Raw genomic sequence first — 12394 nt, 5'->3', positions numbered from 1 at the left:
GGGGGCCACTGCCTTCCAGGCCCCCCCCCCACCCTGTTCCCTGTCTGCACTTCCTTTGAAGCACGGAGGGTGCGCTGGGGGGCGGGGTGCCTGGAGCACCTGCCTGGCCCCAGGCCCCCAGGCCCTGGTGCAGTGAAGACCCTGCGGTCAGGGGATCCCCGGGTCTGGCTGGTGGACCCACTGTGGCCAAGGCTGCGTAACCAAGCCAGCAAGTGCCAGGAGAGGGGGTGACTGGGCGGTGGGGGAGTGCTCCTCTGGGAGGAGCGGGCTGGGCCCCCTCATAGCTTCCCCTCTGCCTGCTGGTTCCCTCCTGCCGACCCTGGCCTGGCACCTGGGCAGCGAAAACTCTGGGATGGTGCACACTCGTGTCCACGTGTGTGTGCACAACAACAGGCAGAGGCCTTCCTCCTTCCCTCCGTTCATTTCTGAAGGAATTTTTTTTTGAGTAAATACTATAATCTCTTTTTCAAAGTAACGCGTGCATATGGTAAGAAACATCCAGGAACTCAGCAGGGCTGCAAATACAAGTGACCGGTATGGGACACGTGGCCTCTCGGTGGCTTTAGTTCCTCGGCCGTGGCCATCTCTACACCTGGCACTGCTGCCCGAGGTGGCCAGAGCTGGACACTCCTGGTCCCCTGCCCGGGAGGGTGACCCTAGTCCCCGGCCCAGCCTGTCCTGTCCTGTCCTGGGGGTCTGAGTGCACACAGCCGTTCAGATGCTTTGCCCAGGCCCTTCCTTGCCCCAGTGGCTTCCCGACTCTTGACCATGACCTCCCTCCCATCCTCAATTCTTTTCTGCTGGACCCGCCCAGCCTGCGGGTGCTGCTCCAGGTGTTAGGACCACAGGGAACGAACCAGAGTCCTACCTTGGCTTCATGGGGGGCCGAGCTCGATGTCTAGGGGTGATGATGCCCGTGGGCTGATTTCAGTCAGGCCAGAGCGAGGCCCCGGGGAAGGCGAGCTGGAGCCACGGCCGGCCTTGGTGGTCTTCGGGCCTGGGCATGGGGGGCAGGGACCAGGGCCACCTGTCCTGGGGCCCCAAAGGAGCAGCGGGTGGCAGAAACAGGCACCTCCATCAGGGCATTGCCAGAGAGTGCCCATGTCCCACAGGTTGGCCTCAGTCACGTGGACATTCCTGGCTGCCAGGGAGCCCAGATTCCCAAACACGAGGCTCGCTGAGCCCTTCTTGGTGGGAGCAAGCAGGCACTTGAAGTGTGAGCACTTAGTGAACGCATGTCCCAGGCAATACTCGGGACACGTTTAAAGTTAAAATCACCGGTGTATCCAAAATCAAAGTTTAACTGGGCTGGGCAGCCCCAAAGCCTGGCTCCAGCTGGAGTTCCTGTGACAGAACCTCTGCAAGGGGTGCCCTTTGGGAGGAAGCAAGGGCCCTGCTGGGTGGGGAGGCAGCGGCCGCAGGCAGAAGGGACAGGCGGCAGGCAGCTCTGGGCAGTCTGGCCGTTGAGGGTGTGGGGCAGCGTGAAGGATGGGGCCTCCTCTGGCCTGGGCCGGGGAGGTGGGCAGGCTGAGGTCTGTCTGAGCTGGACCTTCCTGGCTGCTGGCCGAGGATGGGCTCAGGTTGGGGACAGAGTGGGCGCCGTCGGGAGTGAGGGGCCGGGGCTGGGGGAGGTGGGTGAGCAGAGAAGCCCAGGAGGCCATGGGGCAGACACGCCCGGGAAGACGCTGGGGAGAGAAGGCCCCTGGGGCTCAGGGATGGGGACGGGGAGGCGACGCCCCCGAGGAGGGGGGTCTTCACGGGGCAGGGAGAGAGCGGAGACCCGGGGGGGCTTCAGGCAGAAGCCAGCCTGTCACAGGCCCCGGAGGTCAAGCAAGGCCCCAGGTGGGCCCCTTGGGGTGGGCAGCTCTGGCCACAGTCAGCCTCGAAGGGAGCAGAGTTGGTTGGGGTGGGGAAGGCCCGCTCGGGGGTGATGCTGGAGAAGCAGCTTGGGCCCCGTGAAGGGTTTAGCCTTGAGTGCGGTCAAGGCCAAGGGCGTCCTGGCTCTGCCCTGAGCAGTTCCACCGCTTTCTGCTGACTGGACCAAGAGCATCTTCATGACGGCGTCGGGGCCGCGTGAGCTGGGAAGGCGTTGCTTTTGTTGCCCCTGCAGACTGTTCATCCGATCGTTCCCTCCCGTCTGCCTTCGTCACATCTGTCCATCCTCCAGCAGTCTGGTCCTTCCCAGCCTTTCCCCTCCGTGGCCTGTGCCCTCCGGCTCCCAACCAGCTGGGCATTCCCACTGCCCACCTTCACGCTTCTGGTTTGGAGGCACTGCTTCCTAGATTCCACACCATCTTCTCATGGTGGCCTGCCTTCAAATAGCTTCCTAGACAATTGTGTGGTAAATCAGCCGTCTGAAAATTTCTGCGGGCACATTGGCCTCGTAGTCCCCGCCACCCCCGGGCCTTTACATGTGCTGTCCCTCTCCACAGAGTTCCCACGTGGCCTCCACCACCCGCCCTGCTCTTCAGCCCTTGTCCCAGCTTATTTTCCTTAGTCCCAAAGTCCAGCTGGAGCGCCGGCCTCTGTGACTGGTGGGCTCCTGCCCCCACCCCCAGCTTGTAAAGCACCAGGAGAGGGCTGCTTTGTCCTTTTCAGGGCCCGGTAGAGGGCAGGCACCCCCCAGCCTGTGTTGGCAGGAAGGCTGGGTGCTGGGTCACAGACTCCTGGTTAGGAGCCTGGGGTGCAGCGGGTGGGTCAGGAGCGTCACTCCCTCCCCGCCCTCAGGAGCTCTCAGAGCCCAGGGCCCAGCCAGGCACCGGGCAGGTTCTAAGCAGGGGGCCCAGTCCCCCAGCTGGGCAGTCGAGGTTTCTCTTGCTTCCTCCCCTTGGCATTCTCTGGGAAGAGCTCCCGTGGGCTGGGCCCTGGCCCCCACCAAGTCTGTTCCAGGTTTTGTTCGCCTTCCCAGCTCCTGGCCCTCCGGCCCACTTCCGCCAGCACCCCTGCCACCTCTGCAGTCCTCCCAGGTGCTCCTCTCCCTGGGATCCCGGAGACCCTCTCTGCCCATGGGTCCCTTTCTTCGCCTGGGGTTGGGAGTGGGGTTCGTTCGCTGAACGAACGGCCCTGTGCTGGGCCCTCCTCCTCCCCACTCTGGGGTCTGGGCGGGGTTCTCGCTGTGCTCAGAGCACCCCCACTACCGCCGTCGGGGACCCGTGGGGCTCTGGTAGGTGTCAGGTCAGGATAGTTGGGTCAGCCAAAGTCAAGAGGAGCGGGCGGGAATTTGTGGGCTGGGCCAGGGTGGGTGACCCGGGGGTGCTGGGTAGACAGCCAGACTCCGCCCGCCCCAGGCTCCCAACAGCATCCAGGACCCTGCCCCCAGTCCAGCTGCGCGACAGCGCGAGGGGAGTCCCCTCCCTGGGCCCTGGACTGAGGCCGGGCAGCGGGGCCTGGGGCCGCCCGGCTACCCGCACGCACCTCACGCCTCTCCCAGGCTGCCCCAGCTCGCGGCCCTTTGAAGTCCAGAACCCGGGCGGGCCTCCTTGGGGGCCAGCCCTGTCGGTTGCTACCTGGTCCTGGCGCTCTCCCTCCCCCCCAGGAGCTGGACCACTGCCTCAGGGCGCCGCGGCCTTTCCCAGCCTCATGCAGGCTGGAGGGTGAGCTCAGCCCACCAAGGCGGGAGGGGGCCCTACAAGGTCAGGCTGAGTGGGGCCCAGGCCCCCACTCCGTATCTGGGCCTGGCTGTTGGGGTGGAGGAGGGGCAGGGCTGATTATGTATGGACCCAGGAAAGACCTGGTGGCTCAGACAGTAAAGAATCTGCCTGCAATGCAGCAGATCCGGGTTCGATCCCTGGGTCAGGAAGATCTCCTGGAGAAGGGCATGGCAAACACTTGAGTATTCTTGCCTGGATAATCTCCTGGACAGTGGAGCCTGGGGGGCTACAAGGGTGGGACATGATTGAGTGACTCACAACGGCCAGCAGAGGCCACGGCCCTGTAGGGACCCCTGCAGCCCCGGATCTGGGGGCGGGTGTCAGGACGCTGCCCGGGGCACTCCCACCCCCGACCCTCTTCCTTCTTGGACTCCCTGCACGCTGTCCTCTGGCTGCGACCTTCCCCCTGCTGTGGAGCCGGCCATCCTCAGGATGCCCGGGAGCCCGGACCCTAACCCTAACCCCTGGCGGCGCGTGGAGGGCTCTCTGAACGGCCGGAGGAGTGCCTCTGGCGCTGTTCGTGATCCCACCCGGCTCTTCTGGAAGGTCACAGGCGGACCCCGGACAAATCCTGACACACGAAACACGGCGAGCGCGTGACGCCCCAGCTCGGCTGCCCCTCCCGCTACGACCCAGCGCTTTGGGCCCTGGGTCCTCCCTCTTCTCGCGCCCCCTGGGTCCCTCAGCGCGACCCCGCTAGGGGCGGTCCCTTTCCTGGCCTCTGGGTGACCGCCGCCGCCTCACTGGGCCCTAGCGGCCCGAGGGTCCTCAGGCCTGGAGCCCGAGGCTTGCTCTCCACTTGGGCGGGTGTGAGCTCCGCTCCAGACCGGCCCGCGGGGTCACTTGCCGGGAACTGGGGCGACGCGGGGAAGAGGGGTGCGGGGATGCGGGGGGGGGGCTGGGCTAGTCAAGCGCTGGGGGCGGGCCTGGGACTCCCGCCCTCCCCCTTCCACTTGGCCCCCTCACCCCCTGCCCGCGGCGTCGGCGCGGGGGGCTCGCGGGGGCCCGGGGCGAGCGCCGAGCGCCCTCCCTGCACCTGCACCGAGATCGCGGGGCGCATGCGCGGGCCGCGGAGGGCGGGGGCCGAGCCGGGAGGGGTCCTGAGGGCCCCGCGCCCCCGCGCCGGCGCTGGGGATCCGGCATCCGAGCGCGGGGACCCGCTGGGCTGCGGGCGGCGTGGGCATCGGAGCCCGCTCTGACCGCGTCCCCGCGCCGCCAGCCCGTGCGGCCCCGGTCGCAGGTTCCCAGGGACGCCGGGCGGGGCAAGCCGGGGCGCCCCCTCCCCAGGATGTCGGTCAAGCGCCGCGTTCAGACAAAGGGGCGGGAGACGGAGACGGAGACGCTTCCGTGACAGCGCCCGGCGGCCGAGGAGGAGGAGCAGGAGGACGAGGCGCTGCGGGGTCCGGCGGCGCGGCCCCAGGTCCGAGCGCTCACCGGCGGCACGCGCGGGAGCGCAGGGCCCGGGCGGGAGGCGCCCGGCCGGGAGTCCCACGGAGCGCCCGTTCCGGGCCGGGACCCCGGCCGCGACCCCCGGCCGCACGCTTGCTCGTCCCCGGCCGGCCTCGCGGGGGCTCGGCCAATCCGTCGCGCTCCGGGGGCGCCCGCGCCGCCCCCGGCCGGCCGCGGTGCAGCGCCCGAGTGTGCCATCGGGCGGGCGCGGGGGCGGCGTCTGCTCCCACCCTCGAGATCACATGGTGACCCTCGGCAGCCAATGCAGTGGACGCTAGGACCCTGCGGGACCCCGGGCGCCGCGACTGCACCGGCGCCGCTGCATTATAAATACTTCTCCAAAATGCGGCGCAGCTCCCTGCGCGCGCCCCGGCCGCCCGCCGCCTCCGCCCCGCGCTCCTGAGCCGCCGCCGCTGCCGCCGCCGCCGCCGCCGCGGGTCCGAGGGCGCCGCGCCCTTGCCCTGGGCCCGCCGCCCGGCCCGCGTCCCTGCGCTGCGCCGCCCGGCCGGGTGCATGCATTGTGGGCCTCCCGACATGGTCTGCGAGACGAAGATCGTGGCCGCCGAGGACCATGAGGCGCTGCCGGGGGCCCAGAAGGACGCGCTGCTCGCCGCCGCCGGCGCCATGTGGCCCCCGCTGCCCGCCGCCCCCGGGCCGGCCGCCGCCCCCGCCGCGCCCCCGCCCGCGCCGGGCCCCCAGGCTCTCGGCGGAGCCGGGGGCTCTGAGCCGGCCGAGGGGCGCGGCGTGTACATCCGCGAGTTCCGCGCGGCGGAGCAGGAGGCTGCGCGCCGCATCTTCTACGACGGCATCATGGAGCGCATCCCCAACACGGCCTTCCGCGGCCTGCGGCAGCACCCGCGCGCGCAGCTGCTCTACGCCCTGTTGGCCGGTCAGTGCGCGGGGACCCGGCGGGGCGGCGGGGCCCGGGCCGCGGGGCGCACCCCGGCCTGCCGCAGTCCGTGCCCGCCCGGCCCTCTGGGGACGCGCACGGGGCTCCCTCCGGTCCTCTCGCCCCCCACCCCCCAACCTTGGCCCCGGGCCTCGTCCCGGGAGGGAGGCGGACCCTTGCCTGCGCCTCGGACGCGCACGTTCTGCGGCGGCCCTGGGGCGAGGTGGCCCCCGGCGCTGAGGCCGATCCGGGCTGCCGGCCAAGGCGCGCGGGGCGGGGGCGTGGGAACCGGTGTGAGCCGAGTGCAGGGGCTGCGGGCGGGGAGGACTGGGGTCTCCACCGGCGTCCCCTCCCCAGTCATCCCGGTTGGAGGCGGGGGGTGGGGGGGGGCGGCAGGTAGCGCCCGCCGCCGAGGCCCCGCGCCCGGCGCGTGTATCTATATATAATCCGCCGGGCGGGGGAGGTTGCCTTGCCGGCTCCAAGTGCTAATTTATGAGGGGCAGGCAGCCAGCTCCCCGGGGTGCCGGGCGGAGGGAGCACGCTGAGGAGGCGGGGCGAGGGGCGGTGGGCCTGACGCGGCGCCCCCGCGGGGGGCTTTGAGGCTTGGCCCCTTGAGGCCTTGCAGCGGGAGGGCGGTTCTCCCCATTTCGTAGATGTGGAGCTTGAGGCTGGGCGGGCGGGACTTCCCAAGGTCACGCAGCAGAGGCCTTTCACTGCAGGCACGTCTGCCTCTGAGCGCTGGAGGCCCGGTTCGGCCTTCCTCCCTGGCCCCTGTCCTCATGACGCCCAGAAGCCGGCCCTGAGGGTTCTGGGCTGGGGTGGGGCCCCCGCCCAAGTTCTGGAGAGAGACGGTGCCTGGCCTGCCGGCTCTTTGACTTCCCCCAGCCTCATGTGGGCCAGGATATGGGCAAAGCGCCCTTTCTCAGCTAAGGGTCCGGGTGATGGGCAGGGCGGGCAGGCCCCCCCCCCCCAGTCATGCCCTGACCCATGCTCGCCAGCGGTTGAGGGCAGCCTGCCAGAGGCCGCTGCTGTGCCCAGGACACTTGGAAGTCGTGATGTCAGGTGTGACGGCATCGTGTCCTCAGGGGCGAGAAGTTTGCCATCAGGGCCAAGTGGAAGCAGCAGCTGTGCTGGTCTTTGCTCTTCCAGAGAAAACAGGCCGGGCTGTGGGCTTGGGGTCCCCTCCGCCCACGGCCCGGTGGTTGTCGGCCGGGGGCCAGTGCGGTGCTGGACTCGGGCGGCCGCAGGCGCTGCCCCGGCGGGCACTCAGCGCGCCGTCTCCCCGCAGCGCTCTGCTTCGCCCTGACGCGCTCCCTCCTGCTGACCTGCCTGGTGCCCGCGGGGCTGCTGGCCCTGCGCTACTACTACAGCCGGAAGGTGGTCCTCGCCTACCTGGACTGCGCGCTGCACACGGACATGGCCGACATCGAGCAGTACTACATGAAGCCCCCCGGTGAGGCTCCAGCCGCCCCCCGCCCCCCAGTCCCTCCTCCCGGCAGAGCCACCCCCGCCCCAGCAGCCTCCGGTGGGCCGGGGGCAGCCTGGGCCAGGCGCCCGGTGAACTGATCCTCCTGGGGACGAGGGTGCTGGCCGAGGGGTGGGGCGCTGCGCGCTGGCAGGGCCGGGCTGGCAGGACTGGGTCCTCCTCCCGGACCATCGCCGGCTTCCGTCCTGTGTCCTCTGAGGGCCGGGCGCCGGTGGCTCGAGCTGGCCCTGGGCCACGCTGACCCGCCCTGCTTCTCGGGCTGCCACTGCCCGTCGCCTGGTGCCTGTCTCACCCCCCAGGGGCCCTTTCGGTGCGTCCTGTGGGTCCCAGGCTGGCCCGGAATGCTGGGGCTCTGAGTGGCAGGAAAGGGGACTGCACAGTGGGGGGATGAGAACCCTAGGAGAACGGGGGTCTCACGTCACGGCTTCCACTTCTGGTCCCTGGGCCACTTAACTAATCCCAGGGTCTCGCCCCGGCCCTGGCTTTCTGTAGACGGAGGGGCTGGTACCTGCTCTGGAGCCATCCCCTCCAGGGAGTTTATGCTCCAGGCTGGCCTGGGGGCAGGGGCAGGCTTTTCTCCATGCCTGGAGTTGGGGCGTGAAGGTCCCCCAGGTGCAGGAAGGTCTGTGTGGAGAGGGGCCTGAACGGCTGGTGAGGGTCTAGTAGGACCCTGGCGGGCGGCAGGGAAGGGTGGCCGGGCCAGGGGAAGCAAGGCTCCCAGGGCCAGGCTGATCTGCCTGGTGGGACCAGCTCCGGGCCGTGGCGGTGGGTCCTTTCCCAGCCCCGAAGCTGCCTGGCAGACCTTGGGCACCCTTGGTTCTGCTTTACCCTCTCCCAAGTCCAAACAAAGCATCTTACCAGCATCTTCAGCCCAGCTCTGCCCAGGACGGGAGGGGCCTTGCACCAAAGCCTGGAATGGCCCACCCTCTCTGGGGCGTAGTCCCCCTGGACTCGAGTTCAGGTGGGCGGAGACAGCTGGGGGTTCTACAGGAAGACCCCGCGGGGGGCGGGGATGCTGGACGCCGGCTAACCAGGCCCTGCTGGGGCTTGTGGGGGCTGCTTCTGCTCTAGGGAAACTGAGTCTGTGCTGACCTCTGACCCGGGCTGGGTGGGTGGGGAGAGCCCAAGCCCCTGGCCAGTGGGCAGGTCAGCGGGCTGGGTGGGTGGGGGCGGTCATTCCCAAGCTCTGGCTGCGTGCCCGGGCTCAGTCTCAGGGTTTGGCAGTGAGGAGACCGCCACAGAGGTGACAGGCCGGGGCGGGGGGTGTGCTGGGGAAGCAGGCGGGGGGGGGGGGGGGGGGCCCTGAGGTGTCAAGAGGACGGGAGAAGAGTGTCTTCCCGGTGGGGTCATGTGAAGGCGCTTTAGGGAGAGGACGTGGCAGTGGAGGCTGGTGTGGCCGTGGGTAGGGCATGCGCAGGCAGGCTCCCTGGAGTGGGCACCACCCCGGATTAACCTCCTGGAGCCCCTGGACCTCGGGTCACTGGAGGCGATGGTCTCCCTGTGGCCAGTGCCCCCAGGCCTCTCCCCTCCCATCTTCGTCCCTCTGACCCTCCTGTGCCTCTCAGCTACCCAGAGGTTCCCCCCCCAAAGCCCCCTCCTGCCCTGCCCGGAACTGCGGAGGGTCTGGGCTGGGCCTGGGGGCAGGGTGGCAGGCAGGCTGGGCCCGGCGCTTGGCCCAGAGGGGCCCTGCGGGCCGGCTGACACGCGGCGGTGCCGTGGCCCTGACCGCCTCCCTGTTCCCCGCAGGCTCCTGCTTCTGGGTGGCCGTGCTGGACGGCAACGTGGTGGGCATCGTGGCGGCGCGGGCCCACGCGGCGGACAACACGGTGGAGCTGCTGCGCATGTCCGTGGACTCGCGCTTCCGCGGCAAGGGCATCGCCAAGGCGCTGGGCCGCAAGGTGCTGGAGTTCGCGCTGGTGCACAACTACTCCGCGGTGGTGCTGGGCACCACGGCCGTCAAGGTGGCCGCCCACAAGCTCTACGAGTCGCTGGGCTTCAGACACATGGGCTCAAGTGACCGCTACGTGATGCCCGGCATGACCCTCTCGCTGGCCGAGCGCCTCTTCTTCCAGGTCCGCTACCACCGCTACCGCCTGCAGCTGCGCGAGGAGTGACCGCCGCCGTCCGCCCTCCCGCCGCCCGCCGCCCGCCTGCGCCCGCCCCGCCCGCCGCCCGGGCCGCTTTCAGACGCTCACCTTGGCGTGTGTGCTGGGCTTCTCCCTTTTCGACACCACACGGTTCCTTGGCTGGTTCCGGGGGGGATGCCGGGGCGGAGTGCATCAGTGACACGTGGGAAGGCGGGTGGGCCCTCCAGCCACGCCCCCCGCCCTCCCTGGGTCGGGCCACGCCCTGAAGAGGGACAGCGTGGGCCGCCGCGAGCCCACGCAGCTGCTGGCCCCGGCCGGAGCGCCCCGTCCCGCTTAGCCCCGAGGTGGCGAGGGGCCCCGCCTTGCCCACCAAGCACAGAGCCTCTGGGGTGAGGACCCCCGCGCCCAGCAGACCCCTGGCCGGCAGTGGGGCGGGGCTCGGCCGTCCGCCCCCAGCGGGCGTGGCCTGCCGCGCCCCCAGGGCGCCGGGCTGCCGGCAGGCCGCTTTGCTCCGCTCTGTGCATGCCGAGGATGTGGCCTGGCTGCAGCATGCCGCATGCCCGCAGCCCCCACCCCCGCCCCGCCCAGACTGGACCCAGACTGGTGAGCGCCCTGGCCCCCACCCGGCTCTCTGGAGCCCTGCTGTCCACCTCGCCCCTCGCTTCTCCCAGTCCAGCTCTGCTTCGACGTCGGATCACACCCTTTCCTTTCGGTACCTGCCCCTCCTCCGCCCGGGCTTTGCTGATTGGCGTTGTCATCCAGGTGTGGTTCCCATAGTGACGTGTGGTCCAGCAGCGGTCAGGGCCCTCTGGGAGGGCAGGGTGGAGGCGGCTGTGGGGGTCCCCGCTCCCCCAGGGCCAGCTCCATCGGGCTTGGTGGCCGCTTCCGGACCCCCTGGGTACTTCCTGCCCCGGGGCAGCCAGGCTCTGTCCTGTGAATTTTGACCAACCCAGGCTGCTGCCCGCACCACCGAGCCCGTAGCTTCTCCCAGCCTGAAGCCGACCTATTTTTTAATAAGTTATTTAGACAGAATAGCACTCTGCATGACTTTAACTCTTGGGACAAAATGGTAGTTGATACCTACACACATACACACACACACACCTGTGTGGTCTAGAATATGCACTATTTCCGGCCCAGTTTGGTGGGGGTGGGTGCCGGGGGATGGAGGGTTGGTTTGGAGTCTGGAGGGAGACCCTGACTGAACGTCGTTTCCGCCCTGAGGGCACTCCTGGGCGGGCGCGGGCGGGAGCAGTTTGCCAGCAGCGTCCAGTGTAGGAGCGGGGTGCCTTCGGGGTGCTCACCCCCTGCCCCAGGTCGCAGGCAGGGGCTTTTGGGAGCGGGGGTGGCCCAGAGCAGGGGAGGAAGGTGGTGGCCGGAGGGGCACAGAGGCCCGCCGAGACCCCTTGCTTTGGGGGGGCGGGGAGTGGCAGGCGGCGTGGGCCACTCACCTGGGCCCCACATGTGAGGCCCTGGAGGGTGCGTCCTCAGAGGCGCTTTGAGCGGGCCGCGCCTGGCCTCCCGAGGGGCCTTGGGTACTGTGAGCGGCTGAGATAACTTGCAGAACATTGTACAGACCCCGCGCTCCCCTGTACATTCTCCCCGGTGGCGCCCGGCCCCCGTCGGGGGTGGGAGTTTTGTAGACTGTACAGAAATCGGCCCCCTATTTTCTTGCAGCTCTCAGATTTTGTTAATCTGGATAATACAGACAGACGTAAAGTGTTTTAGCAAAACGGAAAACAAAGCTGTGCCTTTTTCCTCTTTCTGTTGGGTTTGGTGTCGGCTCGGGGTGGCCTTAGGTGGCGAGGGGTGCGGTGGGGCTGCGGCCGGCCTGGGGCCTGCCGGGTCATGTCCTTGTTCGGTGGCGGCTCCGGGACGCCGCGGGCTTCCTCCCACCCTGTGCCTTTGGGGCTCCTGTCCCCGGTGGGGGCGTGGGCGCGGGGGGGCCCTCAGCATCTGTTGGTGTGGACTGGAGCACCTCGAGGGGGTCCTTCCTGGCAGGGGTGTGGCCCCTCCTGTCCCCTGCTGCTTGGGCCCCCTGTCCACCCCTGTGGATGGCCCAGAGGGTGCTGGGCACGGGCTGGGCCCTCAGCTTCCCCTCGTGCCCTCTGTTGCTGCCGGGACGGACGCCAGGAGGGGTGTGGCAGGGTGGCCGCATGTCCGGAACGCTGCTGTCCAGCTGCCGCCCTGCCCTGAGGTGGGCAGAGGTGCCCGTGTACCCCAGGCTGGGTGCGTGCTAAGCCCAGGTCAGGACCCCTGCACGGCCAGCGTGCGGCTTGGGCTCCTGGGGACAGGTCTTCCAGCCTCCCCTCAGCCTGGGAGCTAACTGCTCCACAAACATGCACTGCGTTGTGAGTTTTATACCTTTGTAGAAATCCTGATGTCACTTCTACCTCTGTGAAGCGTGCCCCCGGGGTCCTGCCTGGGGGTGTGTCTGGGCAGCTTCTCTGTATGGGGTGGCCCCGGGCCCCTCCGCGCTCAGGGCCCCAGCTTCCAGGCAACAGAAGCGGGAGGCGGAGCCTGATCACATCTTTGTTAGATGGGCCTGGAGCACCGGCCCGATGGGCCCATCCGGGTCTCGGGACCCAGGGTGGCTGAGGCTCTAGCCCTGCTGGAAGGCCCAGCGTCCTGGCCCGTGACTGGCAGGCTTTGCCCGGGTAAAGGCTCTTTAGGCAGCTGGTCCTGAGGGCGGGCAGCCAGAGCGGGTGGTGGGCATGTGTTGGGGCCAGCTGGGTGGTCTGGCCCCACGCAGGGCCGAGGTGGTGTCCCCCCTGGTCCCTCCGTCTGTGTTGGGGCTGGCCCAGGGCAGGGTTGGGGGTGGACGGATGAGGGG

General features: G+C 69.2%; 1 protein-coding gene across 1 annotated transcript; it reads left to right on the top strand.

Annotated features, from left to right (window-relative positions):
* The first annotated feature begins 5487 nt into the window (after positions 1-5487).
* On the top strand, positions 5488-11301 carry NAT8L (N-acetyltransferase 8 like). Its single transcript, XM_043448355.1, has 3 exons — positions 5488-5988; positions 7277-7441; positions 9221-11301. Exons 1-3 carry the CDS (start codon positions 5613-5615, stop codon positions 9586-9588), a joined length of 909 nt encoding a protein of 302 aa, XP_043304290.1. The 5' UTR covers positions 5488-5612; the 3' UTR covers positions 9589-11301.
* The last annotated feature ends 1093 nt before the right edge of the window (positions 11302-12394 follow it).

Source organism: Cervus canadensis, chromosome 26 (assembly GCF_019320065.1).
Source record: "Cervus canadensis isolate Bull #8, Minnesota chromosome 26, ASM1932006v1, whole genome shotgun sequence".
In the NCBI taxonomy this organism is placed as follows: Eukaryota; Metazoa; Chordata; class Mammalia; order Artiodactyla; family Cervidae; genus Cervus; species Cervus canadensis.
Note: the sequence above shows the minus strand (reverse complement) of the source record. Positions and strands in the feature narration are given on the sequence as shown.

Bases quoted from the DNA above. Each gene is read 5' to 3' on its own strand.
- NAT8L (XM_043448355.1), top strand. From the start codon at position 5,613: ATGCATTGTGGGCCTCCCGACATGGTCTGCGAGACGAAGATCGTGGCC. The intron at 5,989-7,276 runs GTCAGTGCGCGG...GTCTCCCCGCAG, and splicing joins GCTCTACGCCCTGTTGGCCG to CGCTCTGCTTCGCCCTGACG. The intron at 7,442-9,220 runs GTGAGGCTCCAG...TGTTCCCCGCAG, and splicing joins GTACTACATGAAGCCCCCCG to GCTCCTGCTTCTGGGTGGCC.